The sequence below is a fragment of the Pseudorca crassidens genome, chromosome 11 (assembly GCF_039906515.1).
Source record: "Pseudorca crassidens isolate mPseCra1 chromosome 11, mPseCra1.hap1, whole genome shotgun sequence".
Taxonomy (NCBI): Eukaryota; Metazoa; Chordata; class Mammalia; order Artiodactyla; family Delphinidae; genus Pseudorca; species Pseudorca crassidens.
In genome coordinates this window covers 43,655,700-43,680,639 of record NC_090306.1, presented here as the reverse complement: position 1 = coordinate 43,680,639, position 24,940 = coordinate 43,655,700, and the positions used below count along the sequence as shown (strand labels likewise).

The following is a 24,940-nucleotide window of genomic DNA, read 5'->3' as shown; positions in this document are numbered from 1 at the left end:
CCTGCTGATGCAGGAGACACGGGTTCGTGCCCCGGTCTGGGAAAATCCCACATGCCGCGGAGCAGCTGGGCCCGTGAGCCGTGGCCGCTGAGCCTGCGTGTCCGGAGCCTGTGCTCCGCAACGGGAGAGGCCACAACAGTGAGAGGCCCGCGTACCGCTAAAAAAAAAAAAAAAAAAAGAGAAGAATGACACTGAAGAGGAGATAGTTAAAACCCAGTTTATTAGACCAGAGGCATGCGTCACCCATAGCCCTGCCTGCTGTTCTCCATCCGGAACACACCCTTTGGCCTTGCTCCTGCTTCCCTCTGGAGAAGTCTGATCTCTAAGGAACTCCTAGGAGCCAAGAATTCCCAAGGATCCTATATCCTCACTCTCCAACTGCAGGCCAATGCACAGGTGACCTGCCACAGGTCTTGTTCTGGGGTTGGAGACTGAGACAGCTGGGCAGAGAAGGCCTGTGAAGGGGCAGGGCTCTGGCCTGGGAGGAATGCCTGGTGGAGGGGGCATGGCAGGTACTCTACCTCGCTGGTTTCTCTTTAAGGTAGGAAGGCAGGGACAGAACGGCAGAGCTTTCAACTTCCCCTCTAGGCCTGTCTCTTTCTTCCCACTACCAAACTGTACCTTACCAGAAAATATAAGTGGTGGGCTTGGGTATTAGGTGAGCAAAGAGGCCTGGGCATCCAGAAGGAGGCAAAGGCCACTGACTGAAGACCTCAGCCTCTGCCTGTCAGCACCCCGCTGCTTCAGCTGCAGAAGTCATCAACCCACAGCTCCCTCTGTCTCTGCAGATCTCAATCCCATGGGTAGGGGCTCTCTCTGTAGCAACCCCCTTCCATGGGGAGGCCACAGTCAGCTAGGCAAAGGACATTGGGGTGGGTGAAGCAGGGGTGGGAATGTTAAGGCTGCAGGGAGGGCAAAGGGTACCCAGGTTGGGGAGAGAAGGTGAGGCCAGAAAGAGGCAGAGCTTGTAATTCACAGCTTCCTTTATGTCGCCAGCGAGACAGTGCGAAGGTTACAATGCGCGTGTCGTCTCCTTGTGCTTCTTAGAGGGATGTGTGTACACAGTACAGACACCAGGGGAGAATCCAACTCTTTATACAGCCGAAGGCATTCAGAGACCAGGGAGGGGGTGGAAACACAGAAGGGGAACTTGGGGTCGGAGGGTGGTTCTTAGAGACAAGAGGGGATGAAGTAGAGACAGAGTCAGGGGAAAGTATATACAGAGATATAGCAATATAGAGTCTGTATCATATAGAAATAGAAAATGCAGATGAAGTTGTTGAGAGAAGCAAATGACGTTTCGGGAGAGGACTTGGGAGAGTTCCATAAGAAAATTTATGGATGTGGCCCTCTGCAGGGGCCCCTGGGAGAGGGACCAGTGAGGTTAGGCACCAGTGCCCCTCTCCCTGAGCTGGAAGCCAACCAGCTGAATCTTTTATGGGATGGCAGAGGAGGGCCGCCTCTTGGGATATCTCTCCAGCAGCTCTGGGTGGGGGTGAACTTGTAGGTATCAGGATGTGGCCTACAGCACCAGGGCCACAGCTTGTCCCCAGTGCCACTTCTTCAGGGGATTCCCCACCCCTACCTCCCTAGAGACTTCACACTGTGTGGGGTGGTGGGGAGGGAACAGACACGACTCGGGATCCTGCCTGGAGACTTGGGGTTGGGGGCGGTCACTGGGCTGAGAGGGTCTCTTAAGGCTGGGGAAGCCCCCCCTACTAGCCCTCCCCTTCAAGGTACATTCTCTGGTGTGGGGCCAAATTCCAGACCCCGAGGATCCCCTCCACCCCCCAAAGGGGGCTTTGGTGACTGGTGGCAGCAAAATGTAGGTGGACACTCAGATGACAGACAGCCAGACAGACAGAATTCAGGCTGGGAGCTGTGGGAGGCAGCATGGAGCAGAGAGGGGCAGCCTGAGGTCACTCGCCCCATTCTCTCTTTTTAGTTTCTGTTTTAGATTAGTTTTGTTAAAAAAACAACAACAAAAAAAACAATGGGTTAGAGGCAGGGAGAGGAATCTACGGTCAAGACTCCTTCCTCACCACAGACAAGAGGAAAGGACCGCCCAGGAGTGGGGGGCTGCCTTGGAGGGGGGAGTGAGTCCCCAGGGCGGGGCAGCTGGGGGCCCCCTTGCTCTCCTAGCCCTCCCCATCTAGGCCTTTGGTACAGCGGCCTGCGGAGCTCAGCAGGTAAAGTCCTCAAAAGTGCCTCGGGCCGGATGGTGAGGTAGGATGTTGGCAGCATACGTCATCCCGGCAGGATGGCCCCGGAGGCTCTCACACGGGTTCTGGGGGAACGGCACAGGACAGGCACTGGTTATCGTAAGGGCCACAGGTGCCGCTGGGGCATGGGGGAGGCAAAGGAGAAAAGGTGGCAAGGGGGTGGTCCTGGGGTGGTCGGGGAAGGGATGGGGCGGGAGGGCGCCCCTCTCTCGCTCCCTCACGTGTCTTTTGACGTCATCCAGGCTGAGGGCCACGCCCTTGTCCGCGCTGCTCCGTTTTGCCTCCTTCTGGCACTTCCCTCGTCTGCACAGCTTGTGTTTTATCACCTGGGAGGGAGGAGGGGAGGTGGGCAGGTGGGCGGGCTTGAACCCCGCCCCTCCCGTGGCCCCGTGCAGGCGCCCCGCCCCCACTTACCTCGTAGGCGTAGTCGAAGAGCTCCAGCACAGTGAGGATGCTGGCCCCGATGAACAGACCCATCTGGCCTCCAATGTCACCTGCAGGGGGGCCCACAGGGAGGTCAGTGGGGTCAGGACACAGTGGGAGCGGCAGAGCTCACTGGGGCAGGGGAAGGCCCCTGGGGCTGGCAGGGGAGGAGGCCTTGTGGGACGGAGGTGAGCAGCCTGCTTCGGGTGGTAAGGTGTCACACCATGCCCATGGCATGGGAAGGGGACAGATGCCATCAGCAGCTCACCCAGGAGTCCTGCGATCTCATAGGCCTTCTTCTGCTCAATGGTCTCATAGTTGAGGACTTCAAAGAAAATGTCCAGCACCAGGATGTTCTCCCTGCAAAGGGGTTGGGAGAGGAGACCTCGGATCAAGTCGCATCTCCGTCCCTCACTAGCTGGATGACCTTCGCAAGTTATCCTCTCTGAATCTCAGTCTCCAATATCTATAAAACAAGATGCTGATGTGGATACCTGCCTTTTAGAGTGAGGATTAAACGCGATGGTGTAATTGAAAAGACGCTCCACGCACCAGCAATTGCGAGGTGATCCCAGTTACAAGCAATGAGGATGAAGAGAGGAGGAAAGAGGAAGGGGTGCTTCTCCTGCTTGTTCTGGCTTGATCTTCCCTCCATGCCCACCTCAGACTCTTTGGTTGCCTCCCCCATGTTATCTCAGTTTCCTCCTGTCTGCCAACCCCCATCAGAGCCCGCCCGTTACCCTTCACAGTCAGAGCCCTTACCCTATGTACTGCTCAGACTTGTTGAACTTCTTGGCCAGGTACTTGGCTGACGCTTTGCTGGGGATCTTGACCATGGACAGCTCCTTGCCATAGCGAGTCAAGTTGCAGGGCATTTCACACACACAGTACTCCTGGTCCTTCTCCACCAGGAAGTCTGTGCCAGCCAGGTGAGAGGTGCCAGTTGAGTGATGCCCTTCTGCCAGCACCTTCCCGACACGCACGTCCTGGCCCTGCCCAAAAGAGGCCTGAGCCCCCTCCTCTTTTTCTGACTCGTCCTTCACTTCGGCCCTGTGCCCAGCTGTGCTGGTCCTCACCCGGCCTCTCCATGGATATTCCTTAATCCTATATCTCATCCTCTCGGGGCCCTCCAGGGTCAACCAGCTGAGGTGCTTATGGGAGCAGATGAAGGCCACCCCTCCCAGATGACCCCTGTTCATTTTCCACAGGGGCCTCTAGAGATGCTATTCCCGGCCTTGCTAAAGTCAGACACAGGAGAGTTCAGGTGAAGCCTGATCCAGGAGTGATTTGAAGCTTCTGGGAGCTTGCTCTGAAACCCCTATGCATATGGCTGGCAGCTCCTCCTTCCCTCCCGCAGACTTCCCTGGGACAGGGGCGCTCACCCAGGGCAGGATCTGCACACTCCTTGTACTGCTCTGGAGTGCAGTATGGGGCATCCCCTAGAGAGGAGAAGAGACAGTGGTACAGGATGGAGATTAAAAGGGTCTTGTGATGCTGGTGGTACCGAAGGCCTAAAAGCTGGAAGCTGGGAGAGGGTGGGAGGGTAGGAATAGTCAGCCCCCAGTCTGTCCTGGAAGTGACCTACCCCAAAGTCCATACCCCCTGGACCCTTCTGACCCATCCCCATGGGTCCGGGCAGGAATTGAGGTCAGAGAGGCAAGAGCCCTATGGGTATGGACTGGGGCTGGAACTGGGGTGGAGAGAAGCCAGCTGGTCTTGCCTGCATGTTGGCAGGAGGTTAACATGCACGGGGTGCTGGTGAGGGGCAGTGCAGGCTGAGGGGCCCAGGACCGTGTTGGGAACTTTGGGGCCTGACCTGGCATGTGCACCATGCGGCAGTTACAGTTCTCCACCAGGTAGCGGGTCTCACAGTCGATGCGGCAGGCGGTAATGCTGTAGGAGTCGAAGAAATCCAAGTCCATGGTAACAGCTTTGCAGGTGCCCCAGGGCGGGGGCAGGTAGATGAGCTGCTGGGAGAGCCGGGGAGCTGGGGGGTGTGGGGACTTCTCCCCGAGTCACCTTGATGGACTTGTCTGACACGATGCAGAACTCAGGAGTCCTGCCCCCTCTCCCTGTGCAGCCTCTGAGGGTCTCCGAGTTTACGGAGCATCCCATCCGTTAGATCATTCATGCTCTGACTAGTCAGATGGCTACCCAGGCCCTAGCTCCCCCATCCCTCCCATTATTGGTTGCCCACCACTCCACCTCCATCATAAGCCTCCAACCACCCACCCTGGGACTGGCCTCCTGTGGCCCTCTCACCCGCTGCTCTTGACAGGCCACGAAGGTCTGGAACCCTGGGGCTACACCGAAGCCCAGCTGGTCGATGAAGGGAGGTTCATCCTGACTGTGGATCTGCACTTTGATGCCCGCTTCGAAGGACGTCTCATCTAGGGGAATGGGAGCGCTGTGTGTTGGGAGGGCTTCTTACTCCCTAACCTCCTTCAGAGCTGGGGGCACCCTACCTCTCCTGAAATAACCACAACATACACTGAGACTGGGGGAGGGTAGTTAGTCCAAGGGCCCCTGGCCCATCCCCAGCCTCCTTCTGGGTTCACCAGCCCCGTGCTACCCTGTTGACCCCTGAATCCTACATACTTCTTTTCTTACCTGGCTTCAGTTATGCATCTCGGTGTTTCAAATTATTTCTCACTGTCTCAGAGGCTCTCCATCTCTCCCCCTCCTTTTCTCCCTTCTCCCCCACGTCTCTCTGTCCCAAGGCCCCTGAGACCAGACAGACGGCAGGCAGCCCAAGAAGAGACGGAGTTATTTATAGAGTGAGTGGTGGCCACGAATGGAAAGGGATGGCTGGTTACCTTGGAGAGTAACTGAGCCAGGAAGTGGGAGCCAGGGTAATGTGAGTGTGGCAGGCAGGTAGAGTGGAGGTGGAGATGGCGAGATGTTGGGAGGACGCAAGGAGAGCCCACGCCCTGCCTCAGGCCCACAGTAGAGCCCAGGAGCCCCCCAACGGAGGCTGAGGCACGGAGCCACAGGGAGAGGGGCCCCCCTGAGAGAGGCAACATACCGGTCTCCCCCCACACGGGCAGGTACTCGTCCTGCTGAATGTCCAGCATGATCTCCAGCCCATTGCCCGTCCCACCCTTCATGGTCTTCAGCCTGGGACGCCCATCTCGGCCAGAGTTGAACGTGTAGCACTTTCCGTACCGTGTGAAGACCTGGTGGGAGCAGAGCAGAGAGCCTGAGAGTCCTGCCAGTACCCTCTGCCCACCAGGGACTGTCTCCAGACCCTCCACCTGGTGGAGTTTCAACCCTTCAGGAATGACCCCTCCTGAGCAGCCCACTCTCCATTTGTTCTCCTTCTCACCCATTCTGTCCTTTTCCCTGCTGTGTGCCCTGGAAGGCTGATCCCTGTGGGGTGCACTGCCTGTGCTCCTTTGCCACCTGGATGGGCTTCGGGTTGGGTTTGACCAATGGGAGGTATCAGTAAAGGATCAGAGGACAGAAGGAGGGAGAGACCAGGGTATTTATCTGCAAGTGTTCTCAAGGTGGCTTAGACCCTCTGTGACCACAAATTCTGCCAAGAGGGCTCCCTGCATAGCACTGTTGCCTCTTGGTGTTCCTTTAGCTTGAATATGACAATGTCCCACTATTTCTAGGTGCCTCAGTCCCCCTCATTGGTTTCCTTAACTCTGCCCACAACTCTATAAACAGTCCCTCTGTTAGTCTTTCCGACTAAACTATCCAAGTGTTAACCTTTTTCCCGCTGGGACCCTAACATACACACCTCCATCATCTGGAGCCCCTCACTGCCTGGTCCCTCCTTGGGACCCTCTCCTCAGGCCCAGGGCCTTCTGAGACTTCTCTTCTCTTCTCCTGGATTTCACCCCGGGCATCTGGAATCCTGCTCTCCCCAAGACCAAGTTATGCTTTATAGTTTCCTCTGCCATTAGTCCCTTACGTCCATCACTGTTTCCTTATCACCAGAACCTGAACATCCAGGACCTGGCATGTTCGTCAATGCTGGTGCAGAACTATGAGGGCTGCAGAAGGGATCTCAGCTCTGGGGACAGGGCCCCGACTCCATGCCACAGAGCAGCCCTTATTGCAGCCCTGAGTACACAGCCATGGAGAGAAAAGTGAACCTATTCTTTATGGCCCTTTCCCCACAGCTTCCCAGAATGCCTCCAGGTTCCCACAAATGGGGTGAGTGTGCTTCAACTACTGAGAGATGGTGACAGAGTCCACCAAGCAAGTCATGAGGTGAATACAGACACAGCCCAAAGAAAGAGAGAGACAGAGTGTCAGGCTTGACTGAACAGGGAGGCAGTAGGGGTTACTAGTCAATAGAGTCTTTGCCCCCTTCCCCCTTCCTAGAACAACCTCCTCCTTCCCCCTCTGGAAAAGAAAACCAGTGCTATCCCCCATTTTGTGGGTGAAGTCCAGAGAGGAGGTAGAGAGAGAACTCCTAATCCCCCAGCTCCACTACCAGGCTTTGTGGCTTTCAGCCGCAGGGTCCAGGCTGGACACGCATCCCTGCCTACCTGCCTCCTGGGGATGTGAGGGACTCCTGGTGGCTGAGGCCAGCTGGGAGCTGCAACCTTGAGCTGGCTCGGAGGGCTGTGCTGCTGGTCGGTGGGCTGTGCTGCCACCTGGTGGTGCTGCCTGAGAAGTGCCTGCTCTAGCCTTAGATCCCGAGAAAGCCAGGTTGACCCCTTCCTTGGTCCATGTTCCTCTACCTCCTGGCCTGTCCGAGGCCCAGTGGCCAAAACCTCCATGTTCCTGTCTGTCTGTAGTCAGTCCAAGATGCACTGATATGATGACACCCACCTGCTCCTGCACTAGGGAAAAGGTGGGGGACTGAGAGATTGGTGTATGGGAAGGGAAGGCCTGGCATCTGGCACTTGTAGGGGACAGAAGGGGACCTGTTGGGCCAGACGGAACTGGAAGCTGAACTGGGGAAAGGATGGGGTGCTGCTTGGTCCCTCAGCAGGGAAGGCCCTAGACTCTCCTAGTGAGGGCTTCCCCTGGGAAGAGGGTCCCTGGCCACTTAGAGCTGGAGGGGGAGTGGGGAGGATTTAGAGGAGGCCTGTTATTCTCCCTCACCACACACACACACACACACACACACACACACACACACACTAGGAGGAGCACAGGAAGACCACATGAGGACGCTGCTAACAGGCATGCTGGGGTGGAGGGGGGATATCCCCAGCCCTCTGCCTCCCTTCCACACCCTTCTCTTGCACCTCCAGAGACCAGGGGGCGCCTGCCCCAGCTCCAGTCCAGGGGTGATAGTCAACATTGTTAAGGCCAAGCATAGGCACCCACCACCAGATCAAAGGTTGACCTCAGCGAAAGATTAAGGTGCTGACCCTGCTGGATCGCAGAGAGGTCTGGGAAAGGGCTGGACATGCTGGAGGATATTCAGGGAGACACCAGGGGCCTCAGGGCAGCAACTAATTACCAACTATGTGTTTCAAGAGTCTAACAGGGAGGGCAGTACTGGCACAGCCCTGGAAATAGAGCCCAGCTGCAGACCCTGGGGCTCCCAGGCAAGCTCTGGCCAGGCCTCTCTCACAGAGGGTGGGTGGTCCAGGTGAGGTGGGGGGGAGGCAGGATGGTTACCAGCCCCAGGAGGTGACGGTCAGGGTGAGCCATGGCAGACACTGTTGGGCACCCACTCACCACTGAGAAGTTGTGAGGGCCACAGGGCCCCCCGCAGTAGGAGCAATAGAGCAGCATGTCCTCCAGCCGGTGGCAGGAGCGATTGTAGAAGCGGTGCAGGTTAAAGGGCTCCCCAGAGAAGGCCTCGGGCCCCGGTGGGGCGAGGGGCACCCCGGGGTCATCGCTTTCATCCAGCCCCAGCATGGGGGCCAGGTAGAGCAAGTCGGGGTAGCTGAGCTGGGACAGCCGCACGGCATTGGTGTTGCAGAGGGTGACCGCCGGGAAGGCCAGCTCCGTCGTGGCCACTTCATCTAGCAGAGTCACATGTGGGTAGCTGAGGTAATAGGCAACTCGATCCCCGACCTGGCACAAGAAGGCACCCAGTGCCAGGATAAAGGCCGCTGCCCACAGGGCCTGCCGTGGCCCTGGACCCCCTTCCACAAAGATGTGGCTGGCTCCATGAAGGGTGCAGCTGTTGGCAAAGGCCACCAAGTCCATCGGTAAGTCCCCCTCTCTGGCCCCCTTCCTCTCTGCCTCCTTTTCCTTCTCTTCTCCCTCCTCTTCTGATTCTGAGTTGTCCCGCTGTTGCCGCTGGTGGGGACCCCAAACATCTCCCAAGGGCCCTGGGGCCTCCTCTCCAGAGGAGAAGGACACAGAGCAGAAGATCTGGATGGGCATCTTCTCCAGGGGCTTCCTGGCACCGGGAGGTGGGCAGGAGAACGGGGGAGGAGGCGTGATCCTAGGCAGGGTCCGGCAGTCCTCTTGCCAGGTCTGTGCTGCCTGGATGGCCGTCCTCCCTTGCCAGGGCCTCTGTGGCAGTGTGGCTGAGGTGGGGAGGGGCTTAGAGAGGAGAGGAGGACCAGCCTGCCCTGTCAGGGAGGCGGCTGTCTGAGCCGATGAATAATTGATGGCTGTGGGAAAGGGAGGCCGATGGAGATGGAGAGGAGCGGGCCGGAGCCCCTTTCCCCGTCACCAACTCCAGCAGGACAGACAGGGTCGAGGACAGAGTGGAAACACCTGAAAAGCCCGAGGGCTCCAGGGGAGATGGGACCTAGCAGAGTCCTCTGATCTCACTGCCACGACGTGGGCCAGCAAGGGTCTCTGCCCATCCCCCAAGACACACACCCTCAGGCTCCCTCTCACCCTCCAGTCCACCTGCCCGTCGCCTTCCCACCCCAATTCTGAGTCCTCTGCCCTCATTCCCACCTGGTCCAGTCATTCTTCTGAGTTATCTGAGCCCCACACTCTCTAGGCACCTCTAATTAGCCTCTAATTCTTCTCTAATTCCCCCTGACTTGGAATCTCCCCAATTATTTTATGGAGCCCCCCCACTTCTCCCCATACACCCTTACACTGCAGTTCCCCTCGAAATATTCCTCTGGTCCTCAGTTCCCTTCTGATCACTGGGCTGACACAACTTACTTTCAGTTACTTCCTGAACCCCTGGCTGCCCCGAACCCCTACTCTCTCCCTTGACCTCTGGTTTCCCTCCAGCCATCCCTGAGGCCATCGATCCTCCCCTGACCCCCACCCCCCACTCTACTTCAGTCAGCACCCACCACCACCACCACGCTGAGCTGCACTCCCTTCTGTGGCTTGGGGGGCAGCCCAGGTTCCATTAGCAGAGGCCTCTCACTGACCACAGACTCACTTATGGCCAGTTCCTGGCACTGGGGGGAGGCACCCTGTCTCTTGCAGCTGAAAAGCTTCCTGGTAGATCACCGCTCCCCCTCCCATCTTGCCCATTCCCTAACAGTCCAGGAGAGCAGGCGGAGGAATTCTCTTCTGGTGGGTGGAAGAAACTGAGCTCAGAACCGGTACAGGGTCCTGGGTCAGGTGGAGAGTGTTGGGAATAACCTGAGGTACCCCCAAACCCTCAGCCTCGCAGATACCCCCCAGCCCCTCAGTCTCTGAGGCCCCTCTCGCTCCCAGTTGATCAGTCCCTGCCCCCAGGCCCCTGGCCCCTCTGTGTACTCTGATTACTCAGGGCCACTGGTTGAGGAACTTGAGCCAGCAGCCAAGTCTCCAGGGCCTAGAAGGTGACCTGAGGGGAGGAGAGGAGGGGAGGGAGGGAGGGGAAACTATTAACCCTTCCTCCACAGAGCCAGAGGAGGACCAGTGGGGGTCAGACAAGTCTACTTGGGCCTTTCCATTCCTTAACCATCCCACAGCCCCAGGCTCCTGCCCCCCTTTCCCTCCCCCCTCCCTGCTCCCACATCTCTTCCCTCCTCCGTTTGCATACAGAGAGCCTGGAGTGTGTTGGGGATGGCAGGCAGGGTGCCAGGTTCTAGCAGAACTGGCTGATGTGGGACCTCTGGCCTCAGCTTTGCTGCCAGGGACACAGAGGCCCCGGAAGAAGAGCAGCCTTTGAGATCTGGTCCCTCTCCCTCCTTATGCCATTGCCCTCAGACTGGTCTCCCACTCCTTTACCTAAACAACCGCCTCCCAGCTGGTCTCCCTAACTCCCTGCCTCCCTGCAGTTTCTCCCCACCTTCAGTCCATGCTATGTAATTCCGACCACCCTTCCGCATAAAGACCTTCTCTCACTCCCCAGTGCCTCTTGGTAAAATTCAACCCCCGCCACCCGGGACCTACACGGCCTTGGCAAGTCACCCTCCAGCCTCACCCCTCCACCCCACCTAGTCCAGGGTCCAGCATCCAGTCACCATGTCCTTCTCCCATTCCACAGACACACGAGGCTCATCCACAGTTCCATGCCTTCCCTGGACTCCACCTGGAGAATTTCTACTCATTTCTCAAGACCCTACTCACAGGTTACCTCCTCCGAGAAGCCTTCCCTGACTCCACAGGGCATAATTAGTGCCCACTCAGGGAACAGACTGCAGGGTCCAGTTCTGCTCAACTCCCTTCAAGCATGAGTAGTGATCAGTAGCTCCTTAAGGACAGGGACTGTGAGAATGAAAGAGCAGGACCCGGGGCTTCCCTGGTGGCGCAGTGGTTAAGAATCTGCCTGCCAATGCAGGGGACACAGGTTCGAGCCCTGGTCAGGGAAGATCCCACATGCCACGGAGCAATTAAGCCCATGAGCCACAACTACTGAAGCCTGTGCACCTAGAGCCCGTGCTCCGCAACAAGAGAAGCCACTGCAATGTGAAGCCCGTGCACCTCAACGAAGAGTAGCCCCTGCTCACCGCAACTAGAGAAAGCCCGCGCGCAGCAAAAATAAATAAATTTAAAAAGAAAGAAAGAAAGAGCAGGACCCAGGGGCCACGTGGAGAAACAGGAACCAGAGATAAATCACTGCAGAGATGAGGAGAGACCTCCCACCTTCAGCTGTTGTCCTCAGGCTTCTCCTGTATGAATCCGTGGGTTCTTCTTCTGTTTCCTGTCCCGTGTGCATTTTCTTCTTGCCTATGGGACCTCAGCTCTTGGAGGGCTTTGCGCATCCCCAGGATGCGTTTCAGAGGTGGGTTCCAGACTTGGGCTGGAGGTGGGCCAGCCTAGGTTGAGGCTTGGGCTGGGAAAGCTGCAGCATGCGTCCCCACACCCACTAGAGGGCATCGTTCCCCTCCCGCAGCCTTTCTGGAAGAGGAAGTAGATTGGACTTCCAGAGGGAAGAAACTAAGGCTGGGAAGCTCCGGGTGCTTCAGCAGAGAGTAGGGTGTGCACACACGGAGCAGCTTCAGAGGACAGCAAATCTGGTGTGGCTGGACACTTCTTCCCCACACGGACACAAAGACCTACACTGCACACCTACACAGCACTACACACAGACACACAGCCCTCTTGTGGGCAACGAAGACACACACACACACCCCAACTGCACTTCCTCCCTCCTCCATCCTCTAACATTCTCTCCTCCTCATCTCGATAGAGTAGAGAAATCCACATTTTGCACAGTAATGGGGAGGTGAGGAAAGGATCAAGCAGCACACACAGACCCCGGAGCGTACACAGAGGAGAAGTACCCAAGCAGACACGCTCGCAGAACAACCCTGTATCCAAAGATGCGACCCCTCCCCACATCACTCCCTCCCCAGTACGTCTCTTAAGCTGTGTGTGGCCACCCAGTGCTTTCTGACTTTCTCCACGTCTCTTTCTGAACTCAGGTCACCCCTCACATCTGTGGAATGTCTCCTGCTTTTCAACTGATGCCTCAGGGGATTCGTATACAACCCAGCAAAATAAGCAGGTTTGAGTAATTTCACCCCATTTGACAAATGAGGAAACCGAGGCACAATGACCTGTTCAAGTCTCGCGGAGAGCAAGTAGTAGGCTTGAGACTGGAAGTAGGTCATCCCTCTCTAAATCAATCCCTTCCTTCTTCTCCGTTCTTTCACTTACCCATCAAATATTTCCTGAGTGTCCATGTGCTGAGGACACGTGGAGAACAGATAAGGGACTGGGTCCTTGCGGAGCTTATTATCTAATGGAGAGTTTTTTAAAATCACAAAAATAAATATTTAATTGCAAACTATGATAAGTGCCATGAAAAAAATAATACGGTTCCATGGAGGTGAATGACAGGGGGATCTGAACCAGACTGGAAACTGAGGAAGGTTTCTCTGAGAAAGTGATATTTGAATTGCAATCTAAAGAATAAGGAGGAGTGATTAGGTAAAGGTCTGTGTGTGTATGTGTTGGGGGATGGGCGGTATTCCAGAGAACAGAGTCAGTGCAAAGGCTCTGAGAGGAGAGAGCTGAGAAGAAGAGGATATAGACGGAGAGCAGGCCCTTAGGGCCTTGAAGGCTGGGTAAGGATTCTGGTCCCATTCCCCATGGAAGGATTTCAAGTGATCAGAGCAGTGTTTTGAAGAGACCACTCTGGAGGAGCCCGAGGGATTCTAGAAGTCCTGTTAGGAAGCCACTGCAGCAGTCTAGGTGAGACATGGAGCACTGGGGTGGCCTGGAACAGGGGGATGGAGTAGAGATGTCTGGGAGTCAACACCGGCAGACCTGGTAAGGGAGGCGAGGGAGATGGAGTGTCAGGGATGGTTTCTAGTTTGCATAAGTGGGTGAATGGCTCACTAGATCAGGAACACAAGTACAGGACTAGTTTGGGAGCTAAGATGAATTTGGTTTGGCACATGCTGGTTTCTTAGAGCCTTGGGGAGATCCAAGTGGAGATGTTAAGTGGGAAATTCGCCACTGAACTGATGCTAAGAGGAGAGAGCCGGGCTGAGACAGACATTTGGCAGTCGTCGGTGTGTAGATGGTAATTGAAATCACGAGTGAAGATGAGACTGCTCAGGAATAGAATATAAAGTTTTTTTAGAAGAGATAGAAAGAAAAATGGCCTGATATGGCAGTATCCACCCAAGCTAAACAGAATCCTAACCTGTGACTTAACCACAGCTCCTAGTTACATACCCAAGAGACATGAGTGCACATGGCAACCCAAAGACATGAACAGGGATGTTCATAGTAGATTTATTTGTAATAGCCCCAAACTAGTCACAACCCAAATGTCTAGCAAGAGTAGAATGGATAAACAAATTGTGCTCTATTTACATAAGGCAATACTACACAGCATTGAAAAAGCACTAACTACTGCTATATAAAACGAGACTGAATCTCACAGACATAGTCATGGGCAAAAAAAAGACAGACACAGACATGTATACACTGCACGGAGGATACATATCATCTAGGAAGTTCAAGAACCGGTGAAACTTATCTCTACTGACAGAAGCCTGAACGTGGTTAATTCCTGTGGGGTACTGTTGACTAGAAAAGGGCCTGAAGGAACTTTCCAGGACACTAGAAATGTTTTACAATTTTATACCAGTGTAAATACATACCGATGTAATATGTAAAACATTACAGTGTAAGATACACCAATGGAAAAATATGCTAATGAAACATGCATCAAGCTGTCCCATTAAATCACAGCCGCACAATTTAAGAGAAGAGGAAAGCTTGGGATTGAGACTTGAGCAGTGCGAACATTTAACGGCCAAGTGGAAGAGCATGAACTGGCACAGAGGCAGGAGTGGCTAGACAAAGGAGGAAAATCGGGAGAGTACCGTCGTTAGGAAAGAGAATAGTGCAGAACAGAGGTGGTGGTCAAACATTTTGAATGATTTTGAGACATCAAGGATAAAAAATGGTTGTGGGTTTTGGAAATATGGAGGTCACTAGCGGCCTTAGCGAGAACCATTTTGGTGGAGTGCTGAGGCCGGGGGAGGAAGGCCGCCCGAGTGGATTAGAGAGTGAGATGGAGATGAGAAAAAAATGGAGACAGCGGAATCTATACATCAATTTTAAGAATTTTGTCTGGGAAAAGAAACAGATACTGTGGGAGCTGGAGGGGGCTGTGGAGTTGAGAGACGTTTGTTTATTGGGTTTTATCTTAACCTAAAGCCTGGTACATAGTAAGTGCTCAATAAATATTAGCTGTCATTATAGCTATACATTTTTTAAAAATTTATTTATTTATCTTTGGCTGCGTTGGGTCTTCATTGCTGCGCGCGGGCTTTCTCTAGTTGCGGCGAGCGCGGGCTACTCTTCACTGTGGTGCGCGGGCTGCTTATTGCAGTGGCTTCTCTTGTCGCAGAGCACGGGCTCTAGGCGCGTGGGCTTCAGTATTTGTGGCTCGCGGGCTCTAGAGCACAGGCTCAGTAGTTGTGGCGCGTGGGCTTAGTTGCTCTGTGGCATGTGGGATCTTCCTGAAGCAGGGCTCGAACCCATGTCCCCTGCATTGGCAGGCGGGTTCTTTTTTTTTTTTTTTTTAGAAGCCCAGTCTTTTCTTCTCAATGTCACGGTAAATCCCTTAAAGCTGACTTGGGCTGATTCTTATCTATGAACTTCACAGTACCTGGGAATTTACCCAGTAAGATTTCAGTATCTGTGTCTCCTCTGTGTGCAGGGAACAAAATCAGGCATTTCCACATGGCCAAGTGCCTCCGCGCAGTCAGTCCAGGCCGGCAGGGCAGGTGGGTTCTTAACTGCTGTGCCACCAGGGAAGTCTCTATACCTATACATTTTAAGATGGGAGAATCTTAAGCATGTTTCAGTGTCAATCGGAAGGTTCCACTGGAGAGGGAGAGACCGACTACGGAGGAGGGAGAGGCAGAATCTTTAAGATAAAATTCCCATAAAGATAGAACGAGATCAGATGGTAAGAACAGGTTGAGATTTCAGCCTAGAGAAGATGGACGTTCCCCTCTGGGGGCAGATACCCAGAGGAGCGGGGAGATCTTGTCTGAGACTTCTATCTTCTCTGTAAAGTGGGAGGTGAGGTCATCTGCTGAGGGTGAGAAGGGGGCTAGGAAGGGTGGTGGTTTGAGAGGCGTAGAAAAATTTACAGTAATCACTGGGGAGAGCGAGTTGACGGGAAAACACAGTGGGGTTGCCAGGGCAGCACTGGCATGTTGATCATGAACACAATGTGATTCCAACCATGTGACTTCCTCTGGTAGAGAGTGGCTGAGGAAGCCAGTGGTGGGTCCATCTAAGGTTGGGACTTTGCTAAATGGTGCAATGAAGAGGCAGAGAAGTTACAAGATGGTGTGCTCAAACTGAGGCTGGGGTTCTTCTCTTTCGCATCCTTTTTTTTCCCTTCCTGCCTCATCACACCACCTCTTTACAGAGCATGGGCAGCTGGGGAGCCGGGCACCCTCCTCCACCACACATCCCTGCTCCTATGGTCACACACACGAAGAACCCGGGCTTAGAAGATCTGAGGTCAAGGCACCCACTCTGTCATTTACTGGCTGTGTGGCCTCAGGCAAGTCATGTAACACCTCTGAGCCTCAGTTTCCTCATCTTTCAAATGAAGATATTAACATCTTCCTGCCTCCCAGAATTATGAGGATCACAGGAGCTGAAGTAAAGGGAATTTGTAAACTGCAAAGCGTGACAGAAAGAGAAGCTTAATTTGGGGGGTATGTGCTCTGCGTGGGACCAGAGGTTCGTGGGCACACGAGCTCTCTCCTGCAGACACATGAAGAGAGCTGTGTGTGCCCCTGTGCACATCCATCCCTGTGTCCACGTCACACCCTGGTCCACGTCTGCATTCTCCCACTCTCAGACATGCACAGGGAGGTGCACATGTGTGCTTGCACACCTGGGGCACACGTGCAGTGTGTGGTGAGGAAGCCTGAGCTGGCTGCTCTCCATGGTCAAGGCCACTGCAGCAGTCTCTCCCCGAGGGATGTTCCCAGCCAGACACGAAGAGCCGACACACCGATCAGAGACACTCGATACTCAGCTACACAGCCCAACCTCCCAGGCCTCCAGGACTGTCAGCCACGTCAAGGGGGTGCAGAGAGGAGTGGGAAAGGGTTTTCTTTCCAAGAATTCATAGGAGCTCAGAAAAATCACAACTTGCCCTCCCTCTCCCTCAGGAGTGGCCTTAGAGAGCCTGGAGTGAGAGTCTCTGTCCTTAGAGCTTCTTAAGGGAACTTTCCCTCAAGGTGACTACACCTCAGTTTCACGTTTGCTTTAAAATTTTCCACGAGGAAGATGTCTGATGCATGTGTCCAGGAAACGGTACTGCACACCCATTCTACACATGGGCCAGCGGGGGGGCTTAGCCAGAGTGGCCCAGAGGCTGAAGGACAGGCTGCCCCTCGGCAAAGAATAATTTACAAATCTATTTACAGCCCCCTTTGCTCACAGGAAATTGAGCCTAGAAGCTGAGAAATGGAGCCAGAGGAAACTATGCCCAAAATAGAACCCAGGAGTCCCAGACGCATCCTCCACCCAAACCAGGCTCCATTCTCCTTCGAGCTGTCTCCTTCCCTGCTTTGCCTCCCAGAATCCCCACGCCAGAGTTCTGACCAGAAGGTTCTCAGCCAGAGGGTACAGACATACTGGGTACAGACATACAGTAAGGGAAGGCTTGTGCCTCGGGAACCTGACCAAAGACCATGACCCTTGCTGGAGAGAACTAGACTGGTCATCAGCTGGGAGAGGCTGGGCTGGGGGAGACACCACACATTCTGTAGAACTGAAGTTTCTCTCTTTCTTTCTTTTAGGCTGCGCCGCACGGCTTGTGGGATCTTAGTTCCCCAACCAGGGATTGAACCCGGGTCCTCGGCAGTGAGAGCGTGGGGTCCTAACCACTGGACCGCCAGGGAATTCCCAGAACTGGCGTTTCTGAATAGCTGAGCTGGGCTGGGGAGACTGGAAGGACCCCACCTAGATGTGGAGGGTCCTCTCATCCCTGGCACGTGATTCTCTGCTCCGAAGCCCTTCGGCTTCCCTTAGTACCACCCTCTGCACTCTGAGCCTCCCGGGAGTACTGCACGTGGCTTGAGGCTCCTGAGGGCAGGGACAGGCTCCGCCTGTTCACCGCCGCCCCCTGGTGCCCAGCACGAGGCTTGGCACTTCCACGGGCCTCTGTCGGTGACGGGAAGAAGGAATCAAGTGGAGCTCGGCACTCCCACCCCCAGCCCCTCGTGCCTACTATTCAGTCTCCCTCACCATCCCCCAGGAATTGAAACTGCCTTCCACAAAGTTGAAGCATGCTCCCAATCCGGCTCCACCCACAGCAGAAACGTTCTGACCTCTGTGCAGGCGCGCCCTCTGCTTCCTGGATGCACACCACGTGCAGTGGCGGCCCTACCACGGAGCTCTCCGCTGGCTGGGACCGGAGAAAGCCCGAGGCTTCGAAGCACTACTCTTCCCACCCCTCCACTTCCGGCTCCGCCCCCAGAGCCGCTTACTTACATCAATTCCCTATTACTTTAGCCAACAGCCGGAGGTCAATTAACTGAGAGTAGCCTCTTAGCTGACAGCAGTCTAGGACAGGGGCAGAGTCAGAAACGGCAAGGGATGGGGGAGGAGAGGGAGGAGGTGAGAGAGGAAACTGAGTCACCTGAGGGAGGGGTGTGTGTGTGTGTGTGTGTGTGTGTGTGTGAGAGAGACCCCAATGCAGAGTCCCCTGGATTCTTGCAACTGGCTCTACTCCAGTCTCCTTCCAACCTCAGGCACTTCTGAGGGAGGGAGGGAGGGAGGGAGAGAAGGGAAGGGTAAGGCTGGAGGAGGTATCCAAGAGCGGCTAGGGCAGGGTGCCCCTCTTCCCACGCTAACCTCTCCACTCCAGCCTCTCCTATCCCTCTGCACCCCCTGCATGCTCCCCCGTCCACACCCCACGACAACCCCATACAAAGACCGCCGGGCTTCTGGGTGGTGTAGCCCCAAACCCTCCTTTCTTCTCTGTGTGTAGCAGTGTGGGCAGCCCTTCCCTTCAGCAGCCCCTCCACTCCCTGCCTAGCTGGAGGGAACAGACGCAGGTAGTGAGGTCGGGCCCTCCCCAGGTCTGAGCTGCTGTGGGGTGGTGTGATAAGGAAGCTCCCACTGCTAGTCCTGGCTCTCCCTGGGACCTGCCATCCCTGGCTCTTCTTGTTTAAGATGACCTCTCCCTCCAACTTCTGGGTCTCAGGATCACCCTTCTTTGCTATCAGCATCTCTCACCTCCTCCAGGTGCTCCAGAAGATTCCTGTCCACCTCCAGAACATGGGGGGATTTCTTTGCCCACCTCTCCTCTGGGAGATTGCCCCCACTCCAGGGTCCCCTGGACTTTTGTCCTCCTATCCCTTGTCCCCCAATTCCACCCTCTCCTGAGAGAATCCTATCCCCACTGCATACCCACCCCCAGGATTTCCATTCTCTGCCCTCCCCTTCCATCCCTTCCAGGGTTCAGAAATGAATTCCCACTTCTCTCCCCCAGGCAAAGGCTCTGGGACTCAGCTGGAAGAGGGGGTGGCACAGGGCAGACTAGGCCACCATCTGCCAGCCCCCTCCCCTTGGTGCTGTTCAGAATTCAAGCCACATCGGAGCTCCCACTGCCAGGGACAGATAAGGTGCAGCTGGAGGCTGGCACCAGCTGCGACTGTGCTCACCCCCCTGACACCCCACCCCTACCCAGGCTTCGGCAGACAGCTGCACCCCTGGGCCCCCTCCATGGAACCCCTATCCTGCCTTGGCCTGGCTGGCCTCAAAGCGGGGTGGGAGAGTGGATCCTCAGACCCTGTTGCCCTGGCAACCAAGCACCCCACCGAGAAGGGAAAGAGGAGGGAAGAGGGGGCCTGTGGGTGGGCCTTTGGTAGCTCTTTTGGTAGCTCAGGAGAGAGCTACTGAGGCCCACCCAACTGGGCTGCTGGGGGGACACCCTTCCCATTGCCCTCTGCCTCTTCAGTCCCAAAGGGTTTTCAAGCCAGTTTCTCCCAGATTCAGCCCAGGTTCCCCCCACTCTCCCAAGCTGACCCAGCCACAGCTGGGGGATGGACCTGGCCAAACACCTCTTGGACCATGTTCATCCCCTGAGGTTCAGCTGGATTCAGAAGCACATCTGCGGGGAATGTGTGTCGCTGCTGACCCCCACCATGGGAGCTGAGGTGTCTAAGGGACCAGAGGATGCCCTTCCTATGCCCCCTGCACTGTCCTCCAGGAGCAAGATTCCTATTGTTGGATGATGGTCGCACTTGGAACCCACAAAAGAGTCCACGTGTGCCTGTGCACACTCTATTCTGCAAACACGCTGACCTGGACTCGGACCCCCAGTTAAGAACCTCTGCTCTCAAGGCAGCAGAAGATGCCAAGATGGTCTCCCCTAAGCTCTGACCTGAGAGAGAGATGTTTTCTGTCAGTGCCTCATCCGTCCAGGGGCTAGACACACGCCTCGTGTCCTAGCAGAGACCAGCAAGGATGGAGAGGCAGATGTTAACTATGGGACCAGGGAGAGGAGGGAGAAGGTGAAGCGTCAGGGAAGGGGTATCTGTGCCCCTTAGGACCAGGGAGCTCGAGGAGAGTGCCAGCGCTCTTCTTCTCCACCAGGGAGATGTCAGACATGGACTCACAATGAGACTCCCATCTGTGTAGGGACATCTCTTATGGGCAGAGTAGAAAGGGGCTGTTGAGGTCAACCTGAGAGGGCAGAAGGAAGGTCTGAGAGGTTTGGGTCCAGCTACATTCAGGGTCAGGCCTTTGACATGGGCTCAGAGACAGCAAAAACCTGGTCCCTGACAACCCAGAACCAAGAAGCGCCAGTGTTGGGCCTGTGGGATCCTAGCCATGTATTTCTCCCCCAGCAAGAGAAAGAACTCACACTGCTCCAGAACTTTGTGAACCAATCATATCTCCGTCTGACTGTGTAGGGTTGTCCCCTCAGACAACATGGACCAATCACATTTCAGGGTCTCCATTTCCATGAACCAAACATATCTTAGCATCACCACTTGGAATCTTTCTGGATGTGAGGGACAGATGGAGCCTCAACTGTATACTTTCTATGAACTCCACCTTGTTCCTTAGCCCCTTCCCAGGTCGAGCCAAGCAATTCCCTTCCTCATCCAAACACTACAAACCATTCAATCTAATGGGTTTTCTCTACCTTTCTTGATGGTTCCTTCTGCTTGCGTGTGGGGTATGCTGCAGAGGAGGAGGGCTCTGGCTTTCACCTCCACCGTCAACTACAGTTCTACTACCCTTGGGAATATAGTTGGTGAGCCTGGGAGCACTTTGGTCTTGGGCCCTGGGGAATCCAGCCTTCTCCTGTTTTGAGGAAGGAAAAGTGGGAAGGAAATGGTTCTTGCATCACGCTAAGCTCCCTATGAGCTTCGCTTAGCAAGGACCGTGGCCATGTAAACCTTGTCCAGCAGTATTGACAGAGGCCCATGAAACTGGTCTCAGATAAAGGCTTAAAGAGATTGGGAAGTCGTGTGTAACTTCGGCAGGAAAAAAACAAGCATAACTGTGGTTCCAGCCTTTCTACACAGACAAATGCAGTTCATGCTCCCATAATGCTAGGGAGGCAGCAAGCAAGTGTGGGAGAAAAGGGGAGGATCTGAGAGTGGAGAACTGGGGGCAGGTATGGACAGAAAAAGAGTCCTGGGGAGCCTGGGTTTTCGAGAGCTATTGTCAGAACTGGAAGTGGACATGATGACCCCAGGGTCAGCAGTATTAACGCAAAGGGCACACTGTGTTCGGACTGAATGAGACATGAGTTCTAATCCTGCGTCTGTCACTAACCAGCTCTGCGAGCTCGGGCAACTCATTCTACCTCTGTGTCTCAGCTTGTTAAATAGAGATAATATGACTATTCATCCAGGGGATTGAAGGACAGTCTAGAAAGCATTTGGAAGAGTTCCAAGCATCACCCTCACATCTGGTATACTTTTGCATACATGGCTGCAGGTCCTCTGGCCCCTTTCCACAGTCCCTGCCTGTTTCTAACCCACCAAGAACCTGTATGACTTGCCCATGATCACCTGGCACATGAGATGCCAGTCAGTTCCCCTAACCCTCCCTGGGGTGCTGGCTTTGAGGCAGCCCCATCTGTGTGTGGAGGGCATGAGTATCTGTGGGGCATCTCCATTTTAAGATGCAGTCTCCAGTTCAGCCATGACTGTGTACCCCAAGTCATCTCTTCTTCCTCAGACCCTGACTCTGTGGGTTGGCAAGGGGGGAACCCAATCAGACAGTGTGTGTGTGTGTGTGTGTGTGTGTGTGTGTGTGTGTGTAAAATGGCTGGGGTAGGGGACGGGTGGCACAGAGAGAATTACCTGTCCAGTCGTTTAAGAGAAAACTTCCCTTACTTCCCATGTTTCATGGTGCTTCTCAGACTTTAATTCAGACTACTTGAGGATTTTGTAAACTGCAGGTTCTAATTCAGTAGGTTTGAGAAGTGGGGAGGCAAAGTCCTACATTTCTTTCAAGGTCCCAGATGATGGTCCTTGGACCTCATTTTGAGTAACAAGGCTGCAGCTTACCCATCACCACCCCCAGCTCTGACACCTGTGGCCCAGAAGGTAAGCTTGATGGGGTCAGGGGCCCTGCCAGGCTGTGTGTGTGTGTGTGTGTGTGTGTGTGTGTGTGTGTGTGTGCGCGCGCGCGCGCGCGCTAGGCTCTCTTTCCTGCCATCATGGACACAAGGCTGAAGCCGAGGACCTCACAAAGAGCAAATGCGTCCCTGAGCTGAACAAAGTACCCCCCTGCCAGAAGCGAACCCTAGGGACACACAACTTCCTCCCCAGAGGTCCGCCCGCTCCTAGTCTCCTCCTCCTCTGGGGCCTGGCTGACTCACGCCCCACACCAGCCAGGGGGCTCACTCACCACCTTGAAGTCCTCAGCGCTGCAGACCTCCCCCCGGAAGTGGCAGGAGAGCAGCATGTCTCGAATGTCGTGCCCCGCGCGGTCGTAGAACTCGCGCATGTTGAAGGGCTTGGGCTTGAAGCTGCGGAAGTTGGCCTTGTCCTGCAGTATCTCCAGCTGCTTTTCATCTGCCATCTGTGTGTCTGGTATCTCATACCTGGAGCAGGGTGGGGTGTGGTGGGGGTGTGAGCAGTGCATGGATCTGCAGGACCTTCAGTTCCTGCCTCCATTTGGCCTCCGGTGTCCCATGCCCAACCTTGCGGGGAGGGCAGCATCCAGCCCTGGACAGAGGCATGAAAGGAGAGCTGGGTGGTGTCTAGAGGATCTGCCCCGTGGGGTCTGAGAAGGCAGAGGATGGCAGTGGCTGCCCAGGGGCTGGGCATCTGAGCACGTGGGTAAGCATGGGTGGGCAGAGAGATCAGGGCAGGAACTATGGCTTTTATACCATAGTTTCTACCCTTTAAAGATGGTGTGCCCGGATCCCCCAAGGGAGGAGAATATCGAGACATAGTGGCGGGAGGGTGGGCAGAGATCACTCCAGGGAGTGTGGCCATGTCTCACAGCTGGGGTCAGAGATTGGGTGCCCTTAATTGAGTGCTTGGCAGTACCCCGATCTCTTTGCTGTGAGTGGCAGGTTTGGGGGGCTGGAGGGCAGGGTGGTATGGGCTGTATGGTGGCTTAGAGAGGAAGCACCCTGACAGAGGGTCTGGCAGCCGGGATGGGTAGGAACCTCCCACCTGTTGTTGAGCAGAGCCAGCAGCTCCCCAGCGTGGTACAGGTCATTCTTGGAGACTTGGCTAAAGCGGAACTCGTTGAGGTTGCACAGCGTGACAGCAGGGAAGGTGAGCTGGGAGGCAGCCACCTCGTCGAGCTTGGTGACGTGGTGGTAGTGGAAGTAGTACTGCACACGCTCGGTGCACACACACAGCAGCACAGCCAGTGAGCCCAGGAAGCAGAGGGCCCAGAGCGCCCGCTTCAGAGACAGCCGCTCGTAGGAGAAGATGTGGGCCAGGCCGTGCAACGTGGAGCTGCTGGCGAAGGCCTGGATGCTCACCGGCTGGACGCCACCCACCTCCTCCTCCTCAGCCTTCAGTTCCATCCTGGCCGAGGGGATCCTGGGGGAAGGGGGTGGGGGAGTCTGTCATGGTCCTGGGATGAGAGTACACACAGCATCCCTCCAGATGTGTCCATCCCCATCTCCAGAGGTCACTGTCTCTGGTGTGCAAGCCCAGAGGTGGCTGGCTGGGGGACACACTCTCAGAAGAGGGTTCCTCCAAATGCAGGGGTTTGGGAGTCAGCCTAGGCCAAGAGAATGCTCTCCCAGGGAAGACTCCCAGGCCAGGGGAGACCCCAGATGCAGTCACCCGAGGGTGAGAGGGAAGTCCCAGTGCTCCCCCAGGCAGGCACAGGAGTTTCCTCCAGATGTGGGGTCCCTCTGGGACGGGAATGTCCACCCATCCTGGACAGGAAAACTCCCCCAAATGGGCTGAACCCGGGGTCAAGAGTTCCCGGTCAAGGGTGTCCCCAGGACTGGGCTTTTGCCCCCATGAGCTAGACCTGGGCCAGAAACCCCCCAGGCAGGTGGGGAGGGGCCCAGGGAGGTGGGGAGGGGCCCACCCGAGTCCTCACCTGCGGGTGTCTCCGGTTCTCTGAACGGCGCAGGCTGTATGTGTGCATGTTTGGGGTGGGGGTGGGGGGGGCAGAGGGCAACCCGAGGTGGCTGCACAGAGATGGGGGCGCGGTTCCCTCTGACAGCGAGCTGTCCCCGCCCCGGACGCTCCCCCACCCCGTTCTAGCTTCTCGACGCAGCCAGATCCCCTGCTCGGCCCCCGCCCCCCTCCCCAGCCACTGAGCCGCCCCAGAAGCTGGGGAAAGCTAGAGGGGAGGAAAGTCCCGGCTTCGGGGCGCTGGGGAGTCCCGCAGCCAAAGGAGGGGGAATCGGAGACCCACCTGAGGGGGATTCGGGAACCCGGCAACCGGCGGCGGGTCCTGGGGCGCGGGGCCGGACGCGGGCTCAGCGGCTAGCCTCGGAGGGGCTCATGGCCCGGAGCGGGAGCCGGCGGCCGCCGCGGCACGCCGCGCAGAGCCCTGCAGGGAGCGGCCCGCCCGGCCCGGCTCGGCTCGGCTCCGTACGCCCGCCGCGCGCGCTCCCTCGCTCGCCTCGGCTTGGTCCGCCCGGGCTTGGCGTGGTGCGCGGTGTGCGGTGCTCTCAGCCCCGGGATCTGCAGGGATCCATCGTCCGGCCGGGAGGCGGCGGGAGGGGAGGCAGAGGGGGAGGGGAGAGGGTGCGCGTGCGCGCCTACGAGTGTCTGCGAGGCTGTCTCTGGGCCGGTGTGCGCGCGGGGCCCCCGGACCGGGGAACGGGATCGAGGGCTCCCCCCGCTGTCTCGCCCCCTCCTCCCGGCCGCTCTTGGCGGCGCTGCCTCCCTCGGTCCCGGAGCCGTCCCCCTGCCTGCGAGGCCCTATGGCTTGTGTGTGACTGTGTGTGGTGTGTCTGTGTGCGCGCGCGCGCGCGGGGGGGAAGGTGTCTGCCCCCAGCGTCCCCCTCCCTGCGCTGTCTCCTTCGGATCGATGCTCCTGCCTCTTGCTGCTGCTTCCTCTGGTGG

The 24,940-nt window shown here is 56.2% G+C and overlaps 1 protein-coding gene across 2 annotated transcripts; it reads right to left on the bottom strand.

Moving 5' to 3' along the window:
- Positions 1-201: 201 nt before the first annotated feature.
- ASIC1 (acid sensing ion channel subunit 1) lies at positions 202-24,940 on the bottom strand. Of its 2 annotated transcripts, XM_067696494.1 has the most exons (12): positions 24,285-24,940; positions 23,072-23,449; positions 22,296-22,491; positions 5,671-5,821; positions 4,908-5,035; positions 4,462-4,612; positions 4,028-4,084; positions 3,408-3,561; positions 2,914-3,005; positions 2,637-2,716; positions 2,444-2,548; positions 202-2,287 (listed from the first exon to the last, which is right to left on the bottom strand). In XM_067696494.1, exons 2-12 carry the CDS (start codon positions 23,431-23,433, stop codon positions 2,183-2,185), a joined length of 1,581 nt encoding a protein of 526 aa, XP_067552595.1. In that variant the 5' UTR covers positions 23,434-23,449; positions 24,285-24,940; the 3' UTR covers positions 202-2,182. The 2 variants fall into 2 exon arrangements, with proteins under 2 accessions (XP_067552595.1, XP_067552593.1); XM_067696492.1 differs by lacking the exons at positions 22,296-22,491; positions 23,072-23,449; positions 24,285-24,940 and adding an exon at positions 8,295-9,803.

Excerpts from the sequence above, each read along its gene's own strand:
- ASIC1 (XM_067696492.1), bottom strand. The coding sequence starts at position 8,951 with ATGCCCATCCAGATCTTCTGCTCTGTGTCCTTCTCCTCTGGAGAGGAG. Across the intron at positions 5,822-8,294 it reads GCCCTCACAACTTCTCAGTG|GTCTTCACACGGTACGGAAA; the intron begins GTGAGTGGGTGC and ends TGCTCCCACCAG. Across the intron at positions 2,717-2,913 it reads TGAGATCGCAGGACTCCTGG|GTGACATTGGAGGCCAGATG; the intron begins GTGAGCTGCTGA and ends GCCCCCCTGCAG.